Source organism: Plectropomus leopardus, chromosome 10 (assembly GCF_008729295.1).
Source record: "Plectropomus leopardus isolate mb chromosome 10, YSFRI_Pleo_2.0, whole genome shotgun sequence".
In the NCBI taxonomy this organism is placed as follows: Eukaryota; Metazoa; Chordata; class Actinopteri; order Perciformes; family Serranidae; genus Plectropomus; species Plectropomus leopardus.
This window is the reverse complement of record NC_056472.1, coordinates 13,875,559-13,902,610: the sequence shown is the minus strand read 5'-3', so window position 1 is coordinate 13,902,610 and position 27,052 is coordinate 13,875,559. Positions and strand designations below refer to the sequence as shown.

General features: G+C 38.4%; 1 protein-coding gene across 1 annotated transcript in view; it reads left to right on the top strand.

The window, feature by feature from the left end:
- Positions 1 to 27,052, top strand: part of erbb4b (erb-b2 receptor tyrosine kinase 4b) — a 410,234-nt gene that overhangs the window by 236,584 nt on the left and 146,598 nt on the right. The window contains exons 4-8 of the mRNA XM_042495287.1: positions 4,480 to 4,611; positions 8,651 to 8,716; positions 18,078 to 18,196; positions 20,727 to 20,868; positions 23,507 to 23,620. Coding sequence (XP_042351221.1) covers positions 4,480 to 4,611; positions 8,651 to 8,716; positions 18,078 to 18,196; positions 20,727 to 20,868; positions 23,507 to 23,620 — 573 coding nt within the window. The remainder of the gene's footprint in view (positions 1 to 4,479; positions 4,612 to 8,650; positions 8,717 to 18,077; positions 18,197 to 20,726; positions 20,869 to 23,506; positions 23,621 to 27,052) is intronic.

The following is a 27,052-nucleotide window of genomic DNA, read 5'->3' as shown; positions in this document are numbered from 1 at the left end:
ATCTTGTAGGGATTCAAATTAGTGACCCACAGGTTACAAGGCCACTGATGAAGCTAGCTGTTAATTAATTGACGCTCAAGACGCATATATTAATAAGGGCCTCATTACTGCCAGCCTCGAGCCAAGTTTGTGTGTGTGTATGAATATGTTTTTTGGCTATGCTTCTTTCTACATGTGAACTGTATGTGTGCACTCATCTCTTATTTTTGGTATTTCTGTGATTCTGTCTGTTGAGTGCATCCTAGCAACAGCTTCAGCCTTTCACTGCAGGATCTGTGCCCTAGCATTTAGCCTCTTTGACCCAAAATGCATCCTCATGTTCCCGCAGAGTTTCTCCCCTCTGTTCCACTGAGCTGATAGCAGCGCTGAGCCGAAACCAAGTTGAAGCTCTTGGAGTCAATGAGACAGTACAGTGGAGACATAGGGTAAAATCCCCAGTCCTGCTGCTAGAGGAAGGAGGAACTCATCTGTCACTCTGATTGAATACCTGTCTATCAGCTGTATTTGCCTGACTGTTTGAGTGTCTTTCTTAATCTCTTGCTGCCTTTCTGTCTTTCTAACTACTGTCCAGCTGACTATGTTTCCTCTTACTTATCAAGCCGGCTTGTTTATCTCCATGTTTAAGTGTATCCAGCCTCCCAAAGAGGGACTTAAGTTAAGATATCGGGTGAATGTGTTTTCTTGTATGTTCTGATGGCAGCAGTTCAGCACATGGATCTTTGTCAATATACAGAATAAACAGTATTGGAGATATTAAATATCGCAGTTCTCCAACACTCGAGTGAGTCAACCATTTATTGTGCGCTTCCATTGTCCTACATATTTCTTCATTAAACAATCCACACAACACTTATTAATTCACTCTCACAAACTCATTAATATGGCATTTTTTTCTGATCATTGGTTTGCAATTTGCCTCCCAGTCTTAATCAAACTCATCCCCACACAGCAATAAAGAAAAAAAATCACAACAAGCACTAACCATCAAAATAATTGCCTGCATACATTTGTTCTGCCTCCCTGAATTTCATATTGTTTTCCTCCAATGGTCATGCGGCCTGATATTGAAGATTGTTGTGCCTTTTGAAGCCATACACCCATTCAGAGATGCTTGGAGTTGCTCTGGGGACAAAGCAGGAGGGGAGGGGGTAGTTTAGAAACACATGCTGTAGCTACGTGAAGAAACTAATTAAGACATCTTCTCTACCCACTAAACAATCAACATCAGGATTTAACCATTGATCTCCCCCTGGCCACCAACAGCACATCCAGCAAATGTGCAAGCCAGGCATTTACTTATAATGAAAGCAAAGCCTGCATGAGTTTTGCATGTTATTTTAGATTTTGTAATGTAACAATAATTAACAAAACAACATATAATGTTGTTTTGTTAATTATTTATGTCTTGGGGACAGAGGCCATGGGAAATACTGAAACAGTCCCAAGCAAAGCGCCAGCAATTAAGTTATTATCCAGCGTTTGGAGCTTGGCCATGTCACGCTGTAGATAAGTGTGTTGTGTGTGCAGCACATGTCAAAATGCACCATGTGTGCAAGATGGTGGAGCCCTCTGGATGGTGGTTGAGGGTCACTTGTTGTGACAGTGTTTCACAGAGAGTGTTTTATTTTTCATTATACAATGTGTTTGAGAGTGTGAATGCAGCTCACGTCCGACTGGAATTAGTGGAAACGCCTTGTCTCACTTGTTTACCACCCACAAGAATCCTGGCAATTGTTTTCTTTGGCTAACTTGTCACTTAATTCAACTCTTTTGTTTACATTTCCAAATTAGAAAACTGGAAAAAATGTAGTTCTATTGATGTGGCATGCTGATGAGTATGGCTTAGGTTTATGGATGTGAGGACACATTTCTCTGACTGATTAATGATTGACAGCATGCCTAAAGTCCACTGTCGCTTGAAAATATTCAAACTTAGAATAAAGCAGCTCAGTCAGCAGAAGAAAATGTTGCCTTGAACCACAGATACATTACATTTTTATATTTTTTGTGAATCATATTAATGTTTCTAATGTGTCTTAGTTCTGATCACAAGTGTATGAGCTGACTTTGTCACTGGGAGATGGAGGGGAAGGTGGATGTCCTGAGATCTAGGCAAGACTGCTGTGAAGCTACAGACTGCTGGTCGAGAGCAACAGACAACAAAACAGGTTGTATTAGCAAGACATCAGCTGCATTTTTAGCGACATTGTGCCCCCAAGACCGGGTACTTTTTCGTGACACATCAGTGGCATTTCCAGTGGCATAGTGCCACCAAAACTGGATATTTTTTCAGTGCCAATTTCAGCAGCAATTGTGCCATCAAAAAGAGTGCGTGTGCCAGCAAGACATTGGCGGCCTTTCCAGTGGCAATGGTACCACCCAAACCAATGTATTATAGCAAGACACCTGTGACATTTCCAGGAGTGATTGTGTTACCATGTTTTTAGTGCCTAAAGATAACCACACGTGAACTACAGGGTTGTTGAAGTTTAAAAGTATGTAAAGTTTCAACATAGCCACTATATAGTAACATACAAATTTTACATATCTGTGGTTTGCAGAGATGTACGCTGCCAACATCATCATTCATCCATCATTCTAATGTGCTTTCTCTTCTTTTTCAACGCATGCTTGCTAATGTTCAATTTTTACCATGAAGTCTTTTGCAGGGGAGCAAGCCTTGCCTTTGGTTTGCGTGTGTAAGCACCACAGTGTTCAAATGAAAGATATTTGCCATAACTTTCAAGTAACTGTTTTGTGAAATTTACTCGGACTCGGAAAATCCTTGACGAATACGGCAATAACTTGGTCACAAATAGATTAAGATCGTGGCTGCATTTTTACTAATCGTTGAGTGAAGGAATCAGTTTTAAAATGATCACGTTCAGATCACTTTAAAACTGCCTCTGTATGTCTCCATCTTACATTTTTCCTCAGGATGTCAAGCGTTGAGGCTAACTCAGAGACAGACAGGTCGCTTGAATCTATGTGCTTTATTTACATATAAATTACTTGGACATTTATTCATTTATTCAACATTATACAAAGGAAAGGAATTTCAAAGCCCATTGGAACCTGTGAGTACTGTGGAGAAATATGTCTTGGATATGTTTACACCTAAATTTGACATATTTTGGCTCCAGTTACGATCCCACCAGCCAGTATGAAGGTGAATGCTCAGGAGGAAGTACTGGTATCTTGCCTAACCAGGGTCTAGATGTCCTGCTGGCGTTTTTGTCATAATAACTGCTTTGCTTTGTCTGTTGGTTTGTCCATCGCCCTACTTTGCCAGCAGCATCTTATTGTGCAAACAATTTGAATTTGAGACGCGGCCTCCTCCTAGCCGAGCGATATCCCTCCTGTGGTGAGAGGCAGGATTAATTTCTCTCCCTAACTCCCACCGCACATGCAGAAAGATAGAGAGGGAGAGCTGAGGTTGGAGGGGAATGGGGGCTGGTGGAGGTAATACCACCACCACCTATTATCCAAGGAGTATCATTTAATCGGGCCTTTGTGGGACGATATTGTATTTGGCTGTTTCAGTGTGGTGCTGGCGGGGCGCCTCGTGTATGATTATGTGTCTCATCGGTTTCAGCCCTGTGTCAGTAATCTGTTTGTAGTGAGATAGAGAACACACAAGCTCTGTAAATAATGCAAATCTGCTACTGGGCTTCACTTTCTCTTTCTTTCCTGCCATCCATCTCTCTGTGGCTTTCTTTCTCCAGTCTTTATTTGTCTCTCTTTCTTTCTGTTTCCCACTCTTCCTCACATAAAAAGTCAGGATTAGGCATTCTCTAAACTCCTGCACAACAATAATCGAAACCACCCTCCATGTCCGATCATTCAACAGACTTGTGTGCGTGTGTGACGAAATGAATCAATCCTCTGGCAATCATTGGTTTGACAAGCTGATTCATATTCTGATGGCAAGATACTGTATGACAAATTTTTTGCCACCTTGATGAAATATAAAATTACAAACTTGCTGTGGCTGCTGTCCCTTACTGGGGCTTAAATCTCAGACGGGCTTGGTGTTGTGATGGTAGCGAGACATAATTGATCCTGTCTGCCCGTAGCGTGGGAATAGAACAATGGGAAAAACAACAAAATGGGAAAAGATCAGAGGTTGTAATAACTGCAATATGACACGGCTTTGTCCTGGCTGCCTCAGGAGAATAACCGTCATCAGATGTGTGTGTGTGTCCCACACCCCAACCCTGCTCTTGCCCTCAGATGGGAAGAAAATGATAATGTGCCTATTCAATCGAGTGATTCATGATTTTGATTTGAACATGCAGTGTCTGGCCATGTCAGTTGCTAATTATAAAATGATAGGGGCACAAAGCTGGCAATTAAATATCACATCAGGAGCTTGGTAGAAGGATTGCTGAATTAGGTGTATCCTCCAGGCAACGGTTTGGTACACAGTAGGTCCTGTGTGTATCTGAATTGACTCAGTGCTCTTTTTGTTCTTCACAGAGATCCTGAGTGGAGGCGTGTATGTTGACCAGAACAAGTTCCTGTGTCATGCAGACACAATCCATTGGCAGGACATTGTAAAAAACCCTCGGATCCATCCTGTGGTGGTGCCCACCAACAGCAGCGTCACATGTGAGTAACACAACACACACAAATGTAGAGGACAAACAGACAGCACTTTACTCAAACCTTTCTGTAACAAAGTTTTACTGTTGCTCCACACTTGTGTTTAAACTCATTCACACTTGAATCTGTACATTCAAATCACAGTCTAATCTACTGAACACTGAGAAGCAGGTTAGGCTTGATAGAGTTCTCACAGATTTAGCATTGCAGTTCAGTTTGATTCATTTCAATTTAATACGTGTTTATTGTACCTGGATGGCAATTCTATTGCAGCATAAATTATTGTGCAGCATTGTAGGTTTTATGATGAACTATATAAGAAAATATTAAATACATGCAGCACAAGCAAAGGTATTGCCTTTTTTATACCATACATTTTTCTTCCCCCATTACCCACAATGCAACTCAACCACCCACAGTTTGGTTGTAAACTGGCATTATGTGTTAGCAGCTCAATTAAACTTGAGACACTAGCCACAAGTAAAGATGAGCAGGGGGTTACAGAAGTGAGATCACCTCACCTCTCACTAACTCCAAACCCCTGAGTCACAACCAGCTCTCAATTCATGAGATTTTGCACAGCTCCCTCTGAAGTTTACCTTTAATTTTACTCACTTTATTATAGCCTAAACCTTTTTTTTTAATTTTCAGTAGAACTCTCAGAGACCAGCCTGTAAACAGCCTTTGATTTGTAAAATCAAACACTTTAATTGCCTTGCTCAATAGCACTTGGTGGAAATGACTGTGGGCAACTGCTGCTCTTTAACTTTCTCTATCAATATTTACCCTGTAACCTTCAGGTCTTCACATCAGTGCTACCAAATGGGTGTTTTTAATTGGCTCTGATTCTTTTTTCACCTCAAACAGTGAAACCTTGTATGATGTTTTCTTATTAAGTAAGACTGATACGTACAGTGAGCGAGAATGATCCCCATTTTAGTGGGGAGCAGCTTAGCAGCCAGACAAAGCTGTGCTCCTGGCTAAAGGGGGAGCAGCTACTGTTGTGTATGGAGCTCTCCACCTCCTGCGAGAGCTCCGACTGCAGGTCAAAGGAAACATCAAGCCAGATCTGGGTCTGCCTGCGATGGGCTGCACTGATGTTTGATATAGAGGCATCAGTATTAAATTAAGACTTTTTCATAACTGATAAAATCTCCTTGTGGTTTCATTAAATTGCAGTCAAGTCCTATGTTGTGGTACACCTGATTGATGCCTACTACACTGGAGTACAGTGTAATGGCATACTGTGTCAGGGTACGGTACATAGTGCTTACACTAATCACAGGAACTGGACATTCCAGTCAGGTGTTTTCAGATCCAGGCCTGTGACACTTATGTGAAAGCCCCTTTAATTTGTCTTACACGCCATTTCATGTATTTCTTAGAGAGTTGTGGTGGTAAACGAGGATAGCTCATGACAACACGTGACTCAATTCCATTAAACAATCTTGATTAAAAGCATAGTCAGCTCTACCTGAAGGATCCTGGAACTCAGATGTACAGGACTCTGAGCAGACTCAGTTATCCTGTCACAAAGCAGTGTGGGCTGGTAAATTGTGACAAGAAAAATGGTCCAAAGGAGACCCCACATCTCAACCTGCTCCATTCACAACAAGTGACCGAGTGTGAGCAGCAAAACATTGTCATCACAAAACCACCCCTTGACCCCATTCTGTCAATCTGTTTACCATAACAATCCACACTGACTGCTTGCTCACATCATATTCATTTCCCGCTGTAGCCATCTGGACGATGTGTTATTAGATGTTTAGAATTATGAAGGGATTTATTTGGATAAAATAAACACATTTGATCTGTCAGGCGGTAAGGGGAAGAGGGTGGTTGAGATGGTTGTTAGTGAGGTTAAGATGCATTAAATCACCTCTTTTGACCCTTTTCTGTTTATCCATCGACTTAACCTCTTAACACGCTGCTTTTGTTATTAATTTAGTGCTCAAGCTGTTTCACATTTAAATATGTTCCTTTTTATCATTATTTTCTTTAAGCCGTCTGGTCTCGTTCATCAACAAATACAGAATTACATAATAAAATGTTTTATCATTAAGAAAGAAGACAGTCTCTGCAAATGTCCTTGGATTTCCTCTCACAGCACTCGCTGAAGGCTTCAAATGCAGATTAACAGCTCTGAGCATTGATATTCTGCTCAATCACCCTCCTCCCTGCAGCCCCGTTAGCCCTGGATCGACCCTTACTCCTGTGCAAGTCTTCTACTCCGCCAAAAGATCAAGGGTCTCCCAACCTGTAATCCACAATTGAGAACATAATCTCCATTTCATTCTTTGGGGAGACACAAGATTTACGCTGTTCTAACTTGTGACTTATTTGTGCCACGGTTGTTGTGTTTATTGGTTCTCTTTTCAAAACAGGATGGTAATTTAAAAATCCATACCCCGTTGATCCAGTTCAAAACCTACCATCTGTCTGTCACCCCGCACCAGCTCTTGGCATGGCAGCCTTCTCGACATTTTAACCTTCCGGGGCTGTTTTAAAAAAAGCTGTAAAAGATTATGGTGCAGGAAGAGGGGTGGGACAGGTTTATTCTAGGTCAGTGAGAATTTATAAGTTGAGATAGTGAAGACCTTGGACACTAAATGAAAACTCTTTGTCTTGACTTCCCAGGGTGCAGGGCTGAGAGGAAAACTGAGATATAACTAAGTGCAGCAGAGGTTTTGCACACTTTGCACTGTCAGACAACCACTTATGGCTGCCAGACATTTGTATTATTTTTCTGTTTGTGTGCTGCTTTTCATACCGTACAGGCTGTCAACCTCACTTTCTTAAGCATTGTCGAAGTGCTGTTTTTAGTTGAATAGACTCGAGGAGCAGAGGGGCAGACTGGGAAAAAGACAAAGAGACACAGGGATAGACATTAGGTGAAAGAGAGTCACAGAAGAGTGATGAATCAGCGTAGAGTGGATTGAGGATGAAAGGGATGAAATGTGTGGTGGGGAGAGGCATGGACGAGGAAGAAGAGGAGGGCAGAAGATGGAGAGGCTCATGTTGGGGAATAGAGTCAGTATCGATGCTAATAGCTCTCATCTGGAGAGGCTGATGGACAGAGGACAGCGCTTCAGCACTTATGCAGGCTCACTTCCCCCGCAGTCAATTACTAGGCAGTCAATTAAGTCCTCCAAAAAACCCAGAAAGGCACTGGCTGAAGCATTGAGGGTACGATGCTGCGTTCTGCTCATGCTTTCTGCTGCTTCACTGCTTTTTATCTCAACCTGCTGGTTTCATGCTGGGCTGATTGAAAGTGAAGTGACATAAAGGATTGTCTTATTTTCACAAAACAACCTGTGCCAAGTTTATTTAATTTTTTTTTTTTTTTTATGACTGGAACAGCATGTACCAGCCAGGGGAGAGACTGTGTTGTTGCAAAAAGACAGCAAGTTTCATCATGTTTCTTGCATAATAATAATAATACCAGCCAAAACATGGTTAAATGGCAGTGTAAGTGAATGTTGAAAAGTTACAATGACTTAATGATTACAACAGTAGAAACATCTATTTTAATCAAATAAATTAATTAACCTATCATATCATATAAACACACTAGTCCTAAGAAGAATTAAAGTACTTATATTTTTTTGCAGATTGTGAGTGCTTGGTAAAATTATAGCTGGAATTTGGTATAATTAACACAAAGTGCTTGAAATGCAATTAAAATGAAGACTCCTATCTTAAGAACAACACTTCAGCTCAGTGTAATCAGCTTGCACAGAAAACAGTGCACAAGCACACACACACACACACACACACACACACACACACACACACACACACACACACACACACACACTAGGTGTATTCAAAGGTGAGCCAAAGGGACACCTAGCTCCTCGCTCACTTTTTGGAACAATTTGGGATTCAGTGGAGTGTTTGATGGCACACAGACTCAGCTAACCGCCTTTAGCCCATTTTAAGGTTCATCAAATATGGAGTTTTGAAGGCTAATACTGATCACATTTTATGATTAAGTAATCATTTGAAATGCCAATCATCTTTTTTGCTTGAACTTGTGCAGGTCAAAAGTGCCATCGTTCCTGTAATGGTCGTTGCTGGGGACCCAAAGAGGACCAGTGTCAGAGCTGTAAGTACATTGCTATTTTTAGCCAAAGACACAGCACATGGCCTTCAAGGGACTTTCCTGAGTGACTAAGTGATTTAACCCTCCCTTCAATGTAAATATGTAGACATTTTTTTTCCTCACAAAATATTGGTATTGGTGCCAATGCAATAAACAAACAGCATGGAGGGAGTGAAAATTTATACCAAAACAAATAAAAGCTAATTTCTTAAGCAAGATGGAAATTCTCCTTATAAATCATGTCGTCACACAAATTATGTGTGAACTTCAGCAGTACATGAGTGCATAACAGCCACCCTCCCTACCACACAAATTCAACAAAATATAATCAGCCAGCACCTCACACGCAAACACATCACCGACATTAGTGATATGTGCAATATTGATGACCGTTTCCCCCAATAAACCATAACATACACAGCAGTGACAGCAGCGGGCAGAATAATATCAGTAAGAATCAGTTGGATTGATTGGAAAACAAAATCCCGAAGTTGAAAAAAGGCTAATTTGATACCAAATCAGCATTGGTGTAGGGTTTACTTTGCCATATTATTCTTTTTTTATCAAAGGAACAGTTTGTGGGGGGGATCTGTTTGCAGAAATGGAATATAATATTCATAAGTATGTTTTCATTAGTGTACAATCACGTAAAACTAAGACTAATTTTGTTTTCATTCCCTTAAAATGCTGCAAGGACACCTTTAAATTCTGGTGAAGCATACTCTCTTACTTTAGCTTGAGGCAGTCTCCCAGAAAATGCCATGATACCACTTCAAAGGTGGGGCGTCAGATCCAATGAGTTTAAAGCAGGGGTGGGAGATATCAATTTTGTGAAGGAGTCTCCTAACAATGAAGCTGTAAAATATGTATTTTGAAAAAAAAAAGCATACAACAATTAAACAATTTAAAGTTGTGTGTCCCTCCCCTAAGCTTAAATACAAAGCATAAGTTTTTGCACCACTCCATCACTAAGTAACCAGTAGTTCTCATTGTTTTTCTTTTTTAATGGCAATTAGTATGGTTAAAGAATGGCCGCCACAGTTTTTATGTTGTATATGTTTATTAGTAAGAGGTTAGTTAGGGGTTGCTCATTCCAACCTATTGTAAATGTCATCCTATTATTTTTTTTTACATCTATCTGCCTCTGCACGCTACTTTTACTTTACTCTGATCTGTTCTGACAAACCAAAAATGTAGCTCATTTTCTGGCTACAAAATTGATTTTAGAATATCTGAAGCTGCAGTATGTCTATCCTAGATAAGATCAAATAATGGTCATGGTGTTCCTTTCAAACGGTTTCTTTTCAAACAGCTAATCAAAACTACACTCAAATAAGTTAAACCCCAATTAAACCAAAAAGATCAACTAAAATCATGTACAGGCGCCAGAAAATATTACATTCCAGTATTACATTTATCTTTTCAGCTTAGTTTATTTAACGTAAGGGTCATCTGCATACATGGGCTTCATTAATTTGAAAACTGTAAATGCAATATCCATATGAAGAAGGGATTCTTATGCGCTTTATATTAAAATCAAGCACAAAATGTATTCCACGGGCCTCTAGTCTGACATCATGGAATGAAGATATTTTTCTGATTCTGTCATGTTGATGCAAAATGATGCATAGCATCAATGCAGGCAGAGCACAGAAGTTGTGCTTGTATTGGCTGATTGGCATCTGATTTTTGCTTTACCATGATTGACTCCTTCACAACTGTTTGGCTTGTATCATCCAATCATATTTACACATATGTGCACTGCAGACATTAAGACCTAACACTTATACCTGTTACTGTGCTAATCACGCTCATGCAAACCTATCTGTGCAATTGTAACTATTTGTGGGGCGGTTATATTGCTTTGTACTTTACTCTTTGAAGATCTTGTGTTTCTTTGGCTTTAAACCTTTTGTGAATGTTTTTAACAACTCCTAATTGCAGACTGACATTTGTAGTATAATGGTATTGGCTGAAATTTCAAGTAGAGGAATGCTTGACACACTTTTTTGTTTTTGTCTATTACATCTATTTAATCAAAAATTAATTTACTGCAAAAAATAAATTAATAGTCAATGACATTTAAAGTACAGTGTTTCCAGTAGAATTAGAATGTATGTGTGGCGGTAGGTAAAGATGGGGGTCAGTAAGCAAACTTAACGTTTTTTTATCCGCATGTGTGTATCTCTTTGTATCATTCCATGTCCCCTCTCTTAATTCGGAAGTTTTGGCAGGTCTGTGAATGCAGCACTCTTATCATCTCACCAGTTGATCTGATCAGATTAGATGGACGAAGGAGCGGCTACTGCTCTGTATTTGCCCAGAGTACACCCGTCACTGACAGAAGTGGTGGTGGGCAAGGTTTTAAGCAGGTTTTCAACCTTGTTTATGGGTCAACTCTGTTCAAGTATTCACAATCACATAATGACTGCAGAAATACTACCACTTCCAGCAAAGACACACAAACACACACACACACACACCTTTATCACCTCCCAATAGCATCCCTAGACCTCCAACACATCCTCTACAAACCCTCCTGCTTGGACCCCCCACTCTTAATAGAGAGTGTGAGAATGATGCTCTACTGAGTCCATCAGTAGGGAAGAGGGTGCTCTATGTTATTTTCTCTTCTTCAGTCATCTTTGTTAGACTTTCAATATTCTTTTGGTGTCTCTCTTTCAGGCCCTAACCATGTTGCTCTCTCTCTGTCTCCATCTCTCTGTCAAACACATACACACAGAGGACAATGTCCAACACAAGCATTTATACAGACATACACACAGACACACTAACATAGCCAAAACCAAATCAGTGAGTTATAAAAAAAACCTTCAGGCCACAGCCCACCAGCTGGCTCCAACAAGGAAAAAAAGGAAAAGTAAATTCTAATTTTGCTTTTGCAGCCCCAGGTGAAAGCAGGTTCTTTAGATTAAACCAAAGAACGGTTGCTTATCATTTGCTCCTAAAAAAACATGACCATTACATACACTGAATGGTGATTTTCTGATCGCTATGTTCAAGAATTAATTAGGTTTAAGCAAAAAAATTAAAATACTGGGTTACAACGGTCTTCATGGCCATATATGGCAAATGACTTGAAATAGAGTCAGGGAAATATCTTGGTCAGGGTAAAAAGAAACCAATGCTGAATGTCAGTAGGAGGAGGGATCTCCAGTGTCGAAAGGTGCACGCGTTGTTGCCCTACCCATCTACCCAGACCTTTTCCACCAGAAGTTTTGCAGCACTTGTGCCCTTGCTTTTGAGGGACAAAGGTCACACTTGATACTGCCACATGAGGTCCTTATCAGGCAAACACACACATAGGTCATTTTTTGGCATTTCAACCAAACTGATTATTGCTGGTGTTTTTACAGTGACAACAGTCTCCACAGCCAAGGAATTATAAGATAAAACATAATAAAAAAAACTGTTTATATATGGCCCATGGCCCAGCTTTCAACCAGTCTTAAAGGGGATGTATTATGCTCATTTTTAGGTTCATACTTGTATTTTGGGTTTCTAATAGGGTGTGTTTACTTTAATGGTCCTACTGTCTATGCTGGATCGCCTGTATTCCCCCTCTGTCTGAGACACTCTTGTTTAGTGCCTGTCTCTTTCTGTCTTTACACTGTCAGTGTAGCCAAGAAATTAATTTAATGGAGGTGGCACTGTCTACCGTCAAAAAAATACATAAAAGTTTCCAAACACAACAGGAATATGATTTGAAATTGGGGAGAAATTAACATCAACCATCAAGATTAAATGTTTTCTTGACATTAGCCGTTAGCTGCATGAAGCAGTGTACTTGCAGCCGAGGAATGAATATAATGGAGTATAGTAGCACTTTCTACCTCAAAAAGTGACCATAAAACCTTACAAACATAACCGACCATGTTGCACTGACACACTGACAACCAAGTTTACATGTTTGCCTGATGTTAGCATGCGCAGACACTTGAAGTAGAGTGCCTGGAGGAGATGATGTTATACAGTAGTCTGTCCTGAACTGAAGTCAGCTTGTAGCCAAGGTAGAAAAAAACGAAAACAATAAATATATTTATATTGGTCTTAAGCCCGAGGTTTTGCTCATAAGGAAATATACGTTTACCTCAGTATTTGAAATTTTGGCCCAATTTAGTTTTAACATTGTGACATTATGTTTTTGACAGAAAATAATGAAAAGTATGGCATTTATCTTTGTATCACTCAGTTCAGTGTATAAGCTAATGCTCTAAGTGTCTACTATCACTCAAGCTTTGACATCAAGTACACAGATCACCACAGGCTCCATAACATGCTGATCATTTAAGTTCCTGTTTGCGGCTTTTGATAAGTAAACTGACCAACAGTACAACCTGACAAAAAGCTCTTTAAGCAGCGAACATGAAAAAGTGTGAAGTCATCATCCTTCTGTCTGCAATTTATCAATCTGCTGTCACGGATACTAACACTGTCTCTGCAGATGTCCATCCATCCATTTTTTTATCATCCCTCCATCTGTGTCTTTCACAGCACTTTACCATCCCTCAAACACACGCAGGGAAGCTTGATCTTAAATATGACAATCTTTGGCTTTTCTGTAGTGGAACAGAACGAAGAAAAAACAAACAGTACCATACCACACATTAAGACTTTACAACTAACTATAAATGTACTTTTTTTGCAGACTAAAAAGCACTTGCACACTTATTTTCCTCTCTCCATTAAATGTGTCTGTTTCTTTCCTCCCTCCTCCAGTTTGATTGCACTACCTTGGCCATCAATTTCCTCCCCTCTTTCCATCACTCTCTGTGCAGACCACTTCATCTATGCCTTCCAACCCTGGCATGTCTCGTCTTATTTGTTCTGCAGTCGCGATCTCATTAAGATAATGAGGAATGAACTGTTTGACCAGGACCTGTTAACAACACGTCACAGACCAACTCCTGATAAGCCCTGGCCCTGTCTGTCTCCCTCCTTTATCTCGCCATCGTTATCCATACGTGGATGTCATGATTCATCCACCTGCTTCCTGTTTTTTTTTTTTTTACTGTGCAACCTTTAATTGTATTGTGCTGAACTACATTGAAGGAATAAGTGTAAAATGTCAAATGAAAGATGACTTGGCGTGACATTTTCATGAATAATTATTCAACTGTCTCAAATCAACAATAAACAGCAGCATTTGGTGTCAGCACCTTTAAAGGAAAGGGAATTACAACTCAACAAAATTCCTGGTATTGAGAATTGCAGATCTGTAACAGCAGAGGAGCTTGCCCCTATAAGAAGACTTAAAGATTTCTTTCCTCAATAAAGATGAAGAACAAATCTAAAGAACAGTCTGAGGGCTTTTTTGGATTATGTTAGCACAGCCAAACATTCCTAAGGGGTCTGCGCAGAGCAGGATCAATGCTTTCGCCTTCCGATGTAGTTTTTTTCTTTTCTTATTTCAGAATATACAACTTAAATCAAAATGTCAGTACAGTACATACATGGTTGCTTTTTATGTTTAATAGTTTGGTTTTTGTTTAACAATTTACACTGCATTTGTGCTGTAAAAAATATATCTATTTTTGCCTAAAAAATCTTTAGCTTTTTTTGACATATACCTAAAATCTTTCCACAATGTAAAAATGTTAATGTGGTAGACCTTTGTCACAACAGTCCTTAACACAGTTGGAACTAATAGCATTGATTGTGGCAGTCTGTGTGCCATTGCCAGAGCTGATTGTTCAAGCTATTGTCACTGGCTCAGCCTCCGTTAAAGTTATTAGTTGCACCTGTGCACTCCCTGATATTACATATCAAAATATCCACAATAAGAGAGGTCTGTCTGGTAAAGTAAGAGCTGCCTAATTTTTAGTATTTCTATCCACAGGCATCATCAAATTGTTTTTTTGTACATTTGTTTATTTCTCACTCATCAGTTCAGAATATCTAAAAGGATGCAGTAACGCTTGTTTGCATGGCACACAGTCAATTAAGCTATATGGGTTAGTCAATACTGCTGACAATTTTTCTGCAACAAAGCACTGTTGTCAAAGACTGAACCTGTTGAGCAGCATGTAGTTAGCTTGTTTTTGAGAGCTGTTAAAGCTTTTTGAAAAATGCTCTTACATCTAAACATAATGAAAAATAGACATTCACAAGCATTCATAAGGACAGCTACATATTCACCTCCAGTTTTCAATGGCTGTCATTATTACAAACAACCACAGACACATTTGGCAAATTTCACCCGTTGATTCAGTCATTAGGAGATCCTAAACAAACAATGAGCTGGAAATCACAAAAGCGAAAGTAAAGGTTCGTCACTCTTTGTGGGACCAGGGTGTCATTTTGAGAGTTCTGCATTCTGTTTTCTCTGTAACCAAAGTAAATGCACTTGGTCCAAAACCGAGAGTTTACAGTGTCCAGGGATTGTGAGGTGGGTTGCCAACTCTTATGGATCTAAGCTGTAATTAGTTTGTCCAAATAGCGCTGCTAGAACACACAAGTGTAGGTACAGGTAACGCAGAGTGATCTTTGCAAGAAGGCGTCCCGCTCTGAAGTGTTAACATGCTGTGATGTCATCTTCACATTTTCTGAAAACCTCCATAAAGCAAAGGAAGCTGCAGATTTGGGCAATAATTCTACATTTTCAAGCGACCCCTTTCACATTATTGCATTGTTTATACATTGTCAGTTGAAAAATATTAATTATAGCTAAAAAAGAAATCTTAAGAAAATACAGTCACTGTATGCTGTATGAATGACACAGAAACAGATCATTATTTCTTACATTTTGCGCAGCAATGCTAAATTACTTTGTACCTTCTTCTCAATTTTATCAAAGATAATACAGTAACTTTGTTTTGTAAGGTGGTATAGTTAGAAAAGAACGTATCTTAAAGCTGATATCTGATCAAAAGGTGGACACCTTAGTTAAACCAAAAAAAATCACAGAAGTCTTAAAACACTTTTTTTGTCCTTTCCAGAGAATGGTGGCTGATCAGCTTGACTTTATATGTTGCAAGAGATTCCAATAATGACAAGGTCCAGTGATGCCAGTAAAGGCAAAACTTGCATCAAAACATCTTTAAAAAGACTGAATCAAAGACATTCTGCATCATAATCCCCTGTCCATGTGTTTATTTATAATGTTGCAAAATTCTATTTTTAAGCAAAACAAATGGGCTTTTGTTTTGCTTTTATTTTGGCACGTTGGAAAACATAAAATATTGGGATTATGCTGAAAGAATGATTCAGCAAGTTTTAATGCACAGTTTGATACTTTTTCCCCTACCGTAAAAGTAGAAAACTGACAACTCTCTAGAATCACACCAATGCAATTTATATATATATATATATATATATATATATATATAGCATAGACATTTATTTCATATATTATAACTAAATCAGGTTTTAATGTAAATGAAAAATTAAAAGATGATTTTCATAATCATATATTTTATATAAAGACAGAGGGTCTGTGCCTTAAACAAACAAATATGGGTCAGTGGTCACTTTATGCTCTCTTTATCTTAAGAACATTTGCAAAGACTCTAAATGTGTTTCCACTGCAAAAAAAAAAAAAAAAAAAAGTCACATCTTTATTTATGAAGTTCTTTTGGAAACCAGATGTGAAAAAACACATTTTAGCTCACGTAAATGGGAACTGAGAGGCAGCGTTTCCTGTGACTGATGCTGCTGTCCACAGCCTGTTCAAATGGAAGCTTCCAGGCATATTTTATGAGATGGATTCCTTTTGTATTTGTTGTCGCCAGCCTCTTTTTTTTTTTTTTTTCTTAAAGTGTAAGTTTAAAGTCAAATTGATCAACAGTGTTGCGTCTCTCTCTTGGCAAGGTCATTTGTTTGACAAAGTGTCTTTTGAGTAAAGTAGGCCATTTCATTTTAGCCCAGGCACTGTTAATGGAATGCCACTGATGGTACGTAAGGCGCAGGTGAAGTGTGTGTGTGTGTGTGTGTGTGTGTGTGTGTGTGTGTGTGTGTGTGTGTGTGTGTGTGTGTGTGTGTGTGTGTGTGTGTGTGTGTGTGTGTGTGTGTGTGTGTGTGTGTGTTTTGGTGGGTTGTCAGTGGCTTGTATCCATCACATTGATAGTATCTTGTCACTGAAATGCCCAGAGAGGGAAACACAATGCGCATCAAAAACAATGTGCATGCACACACTTAAGCACAAACACATGCACATTCGCACTTTACCACTGTGTTTGTACACTGACACAGTTGTACACTAATATTTCTACATTTCCCAGAAATGAGTACCGTGACAACTTACTACTTTAATCTCAGTTAAAGTGTCTATGACTAATTAACTTTTGCCATTATCAGCAAATCAAAATGAAGCTGAATGATACAGTAACTACACTTTATTTTGTTCGATTTGATTTAATTCACTGATGGGAGCAAGATAATCTGATATGAGTGCACGTAATTTTTCTCAGTAAAGAGGAATCTTGAAAAAATGGATCCATGTGTTTTAGTGAGGAGGGGATTTGCTTGGTGTGATGGAAGTATAAACTAAGACGTTGTACAACAATTCTCTTACTCTTGAATGACAAGTCCAATGCTGGTGTGGACACACAAGTTAAAGCACCCGACAAACTACTGTGCTTTTGTTGCTACAGTGAGCACAGTGTTTTGATTTCTAAATAGTACTGTAAAACGCATATCCTGTGTATACTTCTTCATACCTCAAGCAGCACTGGTGGAGTCTGGTAGAGGCGGGATAGGCACAGTTTAAACTTGATGTATTCTGTCATTAAAAGACACAACAAGGTTGATATGGGATGATATTATAATTTATGTATGGTCTGTTACTATGATTAAAAAAAAACCTGTGTGTGTGTGTGTGTGTGTGTGTGTGTGTGTATGTGTAGGTGTGTATGTACCTATATATATATATATATATATATATATATATATATATATATATATATGCTCATGTGTGTGTGTGTGTGTGTGTGTGTGTATATATATACACACACACAGAAGTATCTGCTACCGAAGCACCAGATTATGGAGCAGCTTCTTTCCCCAGGCTGTGAGACTCCTTATCTCCTCCTTCGACGCCAAAAACATGTAGCAGAATTTAGGGTCAAATTTAATTTAATTTCTTCTTAAACCATGTTTAAGAAAAACGACAAATAAATCTACATTGTACCTTGTACCTTGTATTATGCCTTACCTTGTTCAGCATCTTTGTCCTTTTTTCTAAAGGTGCAATAGTGACACATTGCAGTAACTTTACTATTTCACTGTCCTGCTCTTAATGTTGCTTGAACGCTGTTCACTAATTTTAAGTTGCCACTAGCTTTGTAAATGATGATTTATGTATTATCTCTATCTCTCTGTCTTTTCTATATCTATCTCTTTACAGTAACTAAGACAGTGTGTGCCGAGCAGTGTGACGGACGTTGCTTTGGTCCCTATGTTAGTGACTGCTGCCATCGTGAGTGTGCAGGTGGCTGCTTTGGACCAAAGGACACAGACTGCTTTGTAAGTGAACACTCACACAAGTATGCACATATGTACACACACACCTACTTTGCAAACAAAACACACACAAACACATGTTCATACCAGCTGTCGACATGGTAATGTCACACTAACCCCCCAAAAACCATTTCTTGGTCACACTGTATTTTACATTTCCTGTTTTTCCATAACCCTGACACACTTAACTCGTAACTTTTAACTTTCTGTGATTTCGAGGTACTTCTGCAAAAGGATTTCTTCCTTTCAGACTCAATTTTTTGTCTTTAAATGCCACTTGTATGGCAAATATCATTAAATGACATTTAATTCCCATTTCTTCCTGACATGAGTGTCATTGTTAAATACAGACTTCGCCAGCCTCCCCTCCATTCTGGCTCTTCAGCTTGTGCTTTATCAGTTTTATTTTCATCCCTCTGCATGTTAAAGTTTTCTGTGCTTGTAATTCAGAGCCCATCACTTATGGAGCTCTCTGTCTGACTTTGGAAGGGCATTTTTTTTTTCTTGATCTTCTTGATTCTTCACACTTCATCTTGGCAATAATAGATAAATCAGGAAGTCATTTTCCTTCAAATAGGAGAGAGTGAAGTCTTGATTGTCTATTATCAAATTTATTGATAGAATTAAAACACACAGAGATCATATTTCCAGAGCATTAACATAAATTATAAATGTATTTTTCTCTCTGGTTAATTGGGTTTATTGTTGACTAAACAAGCATTGTATAATAAATTCTATCAGTAATTTTAACACTCTCCCACTTCCTGTCTTTCTTAGTCTCTGTTCCTCTGACTGACTCTTAATTTTTTTGTAAGAAGCTCGAATAAAAAAATCAAGAAGTAATTTTGATTAATGCTCCATTTGATAAAGATTTTTTTTTTTTTTTTTTCTATTTTGGAAAAATTCAATGGCCAACTTCCCATAGGTCTAACTAAAAAAAATGAGGTGTTCTAGTGTTGTCAGATGGTAGGTTAGAGGAAAACATATTTGAGTAATTCTTCTGTCTTTACCACAAAAGTTTCTAATCTCCACATTCGCAATACTGCGATGTATGATGTCCTATAATATCATAGAGAGTGCAGTGTTTACTGCAATACATCATTTATTTGAACTGGCCATTTGTACAAGCAGTGCAGTGTAAAGATTTTCACATACAGTTTCATTCTTTAAAAAAAGGATACTTGGGGAATTTTAAACCAGCTCTGTGTCACTGCAGTGTAGGCAGTGTGTGGACATGAATGATGTTCAGGCGCCCCTCTGTGCAGCCAGCTCCTGCAATTCAGCACCCATCTAGCAGCCAAAGCAAAGCACGTCATTTTGTGTGAGGAAGCTCTGGGAGCTGGTAGCACAGGCGACACCTTGACAGCATTCATCTGCACACATTTCCTTCACTGAAGTGAAGAAGAAACAGTTGAAAGTATCCCCTTAAACTCATATTAGGGACTCTATTTTCATGTTATACACAATAGATCTTTGTAGCCTTGGGGGTCCATCTATTGGTGGTGAGAGATATTAAGTAGCATTTAACTATTTAGTTAATACAGACAGATTTTGGTGATGCCACCGCAAATTGGTTTTGCATTATTCAAGTTTCCCACAGTCATGGAAATACTGAAGAAGTCAAGAAATTTACCAATCTTATTTTCCAGGTCTTGAGAAGTCATGGAATTAGTAATAAATCATTAGAGATTTTTGTGTCATGAAATTGTTACAGTACTCTTCTGTGCATCACCTGTAATGCAGTGTAACCCAATGGCATATTTATTTTATGTAGCTGACATATTGTAGCTCAGATATGCATCAATATGTATACCTGTATGCATACCATCTCTTACGTGTCTTATTTTGCTATATGTTTTGCTTTATGTGCTTTGTCTCTTCTGCCTCTTCTGTTTTAAAAAAAGTTGGGCAAAGAGAGAAAAAAAAAGATGGGTCCCGAAAAAGTCGCGGAAAAGTTTTGAAATTTTGTCCATAAGAATGTGTTGATTGATGTGCTGATTATTTATTGCATATGTTTCCAAAAATCATTTCAGTTCAACTTTGGTTCAACCATGTGAATACACAGTTTTTGTCTGGCCTATTTACTTTTTGTCCTCATTTCCCACAGTGGCCAAAGATTTGTGGAAGACAAATTTTAAGCCTATGTACCTGCCAGAAAAAGCAAATCCCACTTTGACTTGATGGCAATTTTAATTTGGGTGCATGGAAATTATTCTCTGTCCGCACCATTTAATAATGTCACCTCTGGGCTCTCTGGAGGGACAATCCTAATTCAAAGCTGATGTAGTGAAATTAGTGTTTACATTTTCTCATGATGCTTAAGCACAAGTACTTGTATTTTGTCCTATGTAGGTTTGTAAAGGTGCACCTCACCTACATGTCCCCAAAATTCCATAAATCCTCTCATGCTGCAGTACAACCGGGATAAGTGAGGGAATTTTCTGTCATTCAGTTGAAATAGCCCTTCAAACAAAGTAAAGAATCTCAATACTTGTTCCACCGCTGTGTGTCCTCTGCATGTGTGCATTTGCAGGCCTGCACCAACTTCAATGACAGTGGGGCATGTGTGACCCAGTGCCCCCAGCCCTTCGTTTACAACACCACCACCTTCCAACTGGAGCACAACCCCAGGGCCAAATACACCTATGGAGCCTTCTGTGTTAAGAAGTGTCCACGTGAGTCTTTCCACCTGGACACACACGCACACACAAACACACACACACACACACACACACACATACACACACACACACAAATAACTTTGGTGAAGGAACGTTAACAAAGATGAAAACAAATGGTTCATGCTGATTTCCAGATTTCTTTTTCTGGTTTAAAAAATGATCCTTTCATTTACAGTTATTCAATATAGCTTGCTAATGTTAAGCCTAATTATTTTATTTTTCATTGGCAGACGTGTGACATTTAGTTAAAGTTAAATAAAACATTCAGTAAATACAGTGAATCACATCATCATCACAATCATCTATTTCTGCTGTCTCTGAGGATTAGAGAATAGATGATTGATACATGAAGCATGTGATGGACACAACTACAATGCCTAGAATTCTGTGTATTACTGCACATCTGTCAAAAGAAACCTTATATTCCTATTTTGCATAATGCCAGCATAATACCTAGCTCTTAGCAAAGATCATAACAATGCAAACACACACATATTCATGTGCATTTTCATACACTGATTTTTATGGACTGCACACACACAGGCATGCAGAAAAATTCCCTGTTTGCATTTGAACACTTAAAGATAAATGCAGCCACCCCTTCACACTGTTTTGCCTTCTTGCACAAATCAAATTTTGCCATTAACAAGAACAACTATTAGATACGAAGGACGCTTGAATTACATTTCCTCCTTAAGCTTCTCATAAGCTTCTCACTATTGCTGGTAGGTCATTTTGCAAGCAAATGCTGCTAGTATAAATACAGTTTGATTTGTGTTTTCCGGAGATCACTTGTATGTGTGTGAGTGAGGATTTTGTCGCTTGCCTTCACTTCTAAAAAGGTCCATGTATGAGGTAAGACTTGGTTTGAAGTTGGGGTTAGAAATAGGCTTAAGGGTTGGAGTTGGGTATTTAGTTGTGATGGGGCAGGTTTTAGTTGTGATGGGGCAGGTTAGTGTAAGGGGCTAAGGAATACATTAAAGTAATAAGAGTTCTCATAAGTAAAGTCATCGGGCCCAAATGCTAAGGTCTTGAGGTCCATGGACAGAGAACAGGATAGAAGAGAAAGGGATTGTTAAATTTAATGAATGGATATAAATCGATAGAGCAAGGCCTCCTTTAGTTTCAGCATGCAAGTGTGTGCTTTTATTTCAATACTTTAACCGCTAAGAAAACAAATAATAGAAAAGTAGCCATAACATCAAATTCCCCTTTTATAAAGGACAAGATCATAGATCTACAGATGGTTAGAAATGCATCATAAAGTGTGGATCTCTGTTGGAGGGATCGAAACACATTTCTACCTATAAAGGGTCGGGGTCACAATCAAAAAGGTTCATAATTTGACCTGATTACTATGTTTTTTGTGTCTCTGCGCTGCGATAACTGTGGCCAGAGGGATTATGTCTTTAGGTTTGTCCTTGTAAATGCGATAGATCTAAACTGCAACTTGACTTGTTCAAAGAGGCATAGACTGCAACTTTTTTTTCTGTAATTTGCTGGTTCACCCCTCAAAGGCAAACAACTGCAACTTTTTTTTTCTGTAATTTGCTGTATGTTTAAATGGACAAAAAGAAATAGAATAGAGAATTTTGAATACTCACAGCTTTGAGTTCATGATGACCACAACGTGATGGGGCTTTTGGCTGGCCCCACCTGTTTTGGATAACATGGCATTTTGGGTAAACACAGGTTAACACACAGAAATGTGACATGCAGGCGAGGGAAGGATTTGTGAAGGGGGGTTCCTCCAGTGTAGATACAAGGACCTGGCTGCTGAATACTTCCCACCTGTTGCAAAGCTTTTCTGTGGTTCATGGGTAACGTGTCTTTGGTCCCTTTGCTTACTACCGTGGAATTGTTTCTCGCATTAGGGCTACGGATCTTTGAAGAATAACAATACCAGCGATTTGGTCTTCATTGCCATGATATCTCATCTTACTGCTTTTCAATATTCGTAGTCTTACTCCTTTGTTCTGTGACCATTACCCTGCTAACCACCAACCACTCACCAAGCTAAAGCCACAGCTAATTGTGGACGCCACATGCTGTTCTGAACATCAGTGAAAAGGCCAAGTGGCAGTGAGAAGTGGCAGTGAGGGGAGTGGGTGTGCTTGAAGGCAGTGTTACTTAGAAATGCAGTATAATGTTACCATTTAAATGTGAAAGTCCCTTATTGCTGCTTAAATTCTGTGAGTTTGTGTTCGTATTACAGGCTTGTTTGAGGGGATGCACAAAATATAGTTGATCTCTTTTGTTTTGAGGCAGGTGTGCACACGTGGAATACTGTATAGTGTGCCATTTAAAATTTTATATTAAATTAGTAATATGGTTTGTATATGTGCTCCTCTCCCTATACTGTGGATTGGTTGTCCAACTTAATAGAGACTTTTAGAAATGAAACAGACTCTAGTTAAAAAAAGTCAGTTTTATTAATATTTAAGTTGCATGAAGGTTTAACCCTTAAGTGCAATTTGTGTGCAGTTAGGAGCACCACTGAAAGACAAAGTGAATTAAAGTGACTTTGAACACTTTTTTTGTGTGACACCAAATGCTATTTATTGTACTGTATGTTGCTGTGTGACACACAGCAGACATCTCAACTTGACATTTATGGTCAATTGTTTTTTAGATAACTTTGTGGTGGACTATAGCTCCTGTGTGAGAGCGTGCCCCAGCAACAAGATGGAGGTGGAGGAGAACCGCATTAAGATGTGCATTCCTTGTACAGACATCTGCCCTAAAGGTAAAGAAACCCAACAAGAACAACAACAACAAAAAAAAACACAGATGTTTAACAGACAATATTGAAAAAACTCATTAGTAAACATTTATGTTCCCATTTATTTAGCCATTTAAGAAGATTTTAAAGCAGATATTTATTTAATAATGGGCATACCAAGAGGATGATATGTGAATCATTTGACCTTCAGTAATCACAGTAATTCGGAGACGATTGATGTTTTTAAATGCTGCAAATTACATGCCTCAGTAGCTTAAATAGTTTACTCAAATTTTAATAGTTTTAAACATATTCAATCAAACTAATGCATTTTGCTGTCTCACTGTGTGTTGCAGCGTGTGATGGCATTGCAAATGGTACAGCCAGTCTACAGTCTGCTCAGACAGTGGACTCCAGCAACATTGACAAGTTTGTCAACTGCACCAAAATCAATGGCAACCTGGTGTTTCTCATCACTGGGATCAAAGGGTGAGAGATGAGAGTATTTGGGTTATCAGAATAATAAAAGATGGGATGAAATAGTAGAACTGTGATCATGTTTGGATATTTAACATCCTGTCTAGAGAGTAATCAGCTTTTAATTAAGGAAGTCCTGGACTGACAATGTTAAAATAAAAAACATGCTAATCAACATGAAAAAAAAACTGAAATTAAATTATTTAAACTTCAGTGATTGAGTATTGTCAATCTTGAGATTCAAAATATACTTTTCTTTTTATAATGCTTTGAGCTTTTTTTCCCTTCTCTCAGCTCAATCTACACCTCAGCAAACACATAAAGCATGAAGACCTTTGGGTCCAAATATATTGCCAATACTAATAGTTGGATGTTTTTATTTCACACATTCCACTTTTAATGTAAATTGCTTGAGATAAGAGGGTCACCTTAAAGCCCAGGTACAAAAAAAATGTAGGCATAGTATTAATTGTCTGAATGAATAGAAGCCATGCAGAATGGGAAATGAATATTGTAAAAGTGCCTTTAGAGAAAGAAGGGTGCTGGTAGATGTATATGCCAATAAATTACTACAAGGGGTGTAAAGGAATTTGGATTTAAACTGGCTGGTAAGAGTGTATAATCAGATTCAGAATCCAGTTTACTGTCAAGAAGGTATTTACATACAAGCAATTTGCTTTAATGTATTTGTGGATAACATGAACATAGTAAGAGGAAATCAAAATTAAAGGAAACAGCAGGTGTAAGTAGAACATAGAACTGAGGAAAATTACTGTAAAAATATTTTAAAAATACTATAAAAATATGTATATATATCTGAATTTAAACAAAGGATCTCTGCAGTTTTTAGAAGTGGCAGTTTGTGCAGAAATGTATTAAGCTGTCCAGGGAATGTGCAAAGGTTCACTGTATTATATATATAAAAAGCATACATTTAATATATTATGAGTAGATGGATATACAGTATATGTGTTTGCAAGTAGTCATTCACTGGTAATTTAGCATTTGTAAGAAGAAAAAAATACATACTACATAAAGATTACATACTGTATATATCTGACTTTAAATGGCCCTGTTCATGTCTGAGTGAATGCAGCTCATTTTTCATTGCTGTGATTAAGAGGCATGGCGTATCTATGCAATGTAAAGTGTAGATGTTATGATTGTCCTGTTTTTGTTTCTGATTAATCTCCTAATATCATTCACAGGGATGTCTACCACAACATTGAAGCTTTAGACCCAGAAAAAAACTTAATGTATTCCGAACAGTTCGAGAGATCACAGGTGAGTAATATCCCTTGCACAGTATGCATCTCTGCACATGCATACTAATTAATAAACAAACAGAAAAATAAATGAAAATGTACTCTTACCTTGGTCCCCTTTCTTGCCCTTTTATATATATATATATATATATATATATATATATATAATATATATATATATAATATATATATATATATATATGTATGTATGTATGTATGTATGTAGTGTGTGTGTGTATATATATATTATATATATATATATAGTGTGCATATATGTGATGCTAGTGTGTGTATTTGCCCAAGTCTATCCGCCCCCTCCCCCCCGAGACTGTCCAAACCAAGGACAGACATTGCAGCATAAGATGAATATCAGATGAGTCTTTCAATCTCCTCTGTCTCTCTGCTGCTTCTCCCTCGGGGAGTCCCTAGCCTTGAGTCCCACAGTCCCAGCTCTCCCTTCACGCACCATGAAGAAAAGATCCAGAACATGTGGTGCGCATCGTTAATCCTCCAGCTCCCCTATGTCACCACCACTTCTGAGCCGCATGTATACTGTCATCCCTCCAGCCCAGACATTTGACAATGCCATCTGAAAGAAACCTTGTATCTCCGATGTGACACTCCCTCTTGAAATGAGAAAATATTACTGTTGTCTGTGACATTTGTGACTTATGAAGAGGGTTTACAAAAGCAGAAGCTTTATAAACCAGTTTCTCCCCTTTCCCCATAAAAATACACATTTACTTTATGTCTGGTGTTGCAATGTTACATTTGTTGTATTTCGGTTAGAAAAAGCTTCTGGGGAATACACATTACAAAAAAACTATTTTGGTTACATTTCCAACATATGGCAAACAAATATAGATTTGGCCATAATTATTCTTTTAAATGTAATATATGGGGTAATATTTTGCAAAAAAATGAAGTGCCAGGATAAATGTTTTGTTAGTGGCTGATCAAAGCTTATATTGTGTTTTCCTGCCTGCTCTGCTAAAAACTGCTAATGCTGTTGTGGAGTCATTTTGCATGATCTAAACTTCACTCAATGCAAACCACTTTGCAATCACAAACAGCACCACTTCTACAAACAAACAGCACTTGGTTGTTGTTGCTTAAGAGCAAACAGAGTACTTCAGATCTGGAAGTGAGTCAACTGCTGTAAAACTTCAGTTTCAAAAATGATCAGATTTTATTGATGTGCTTCGTTCCTGACTTTGGTTGAAAATAGCAACTGGCCATAGTCAATTAAAGCTTATGTGTAGGCCTCTGCAAAGGTCATCTCCCAAATCACATCCACTTGGTTTGGTTTGTTTGCCTGTCTAACAAATTGCGATCCAACGGATTGATCGTTTTACTTAAAGAGGAAAACAGAAACAAACAGAGGAGACAAGAGCAGAAAGAAAAATCTACTCAGACAACAATCAAACAACAAAATGACAAAACAAACTAACAAATCAATATCATCTTGTACAGGTATGAAACTGTGAATAAAACGCTGATTGTACATGGTCTAAGAGACTCCATATAAGAATGGCTGCCTGTGCTAAAGGAGTAAGACAGAGGAGATCAAGTTTCTTCAGGAAATTGGGAAATCAAAAGGAAATTGGGAGCTCAAAATGTGTAAAATGCAACAAACACTTTTTTTTAATCTTGTCTTTCAAGTAGGCCCACAAATCTGGTCCTATAATCCGAATAGCCAGGAAACTTAAAACAC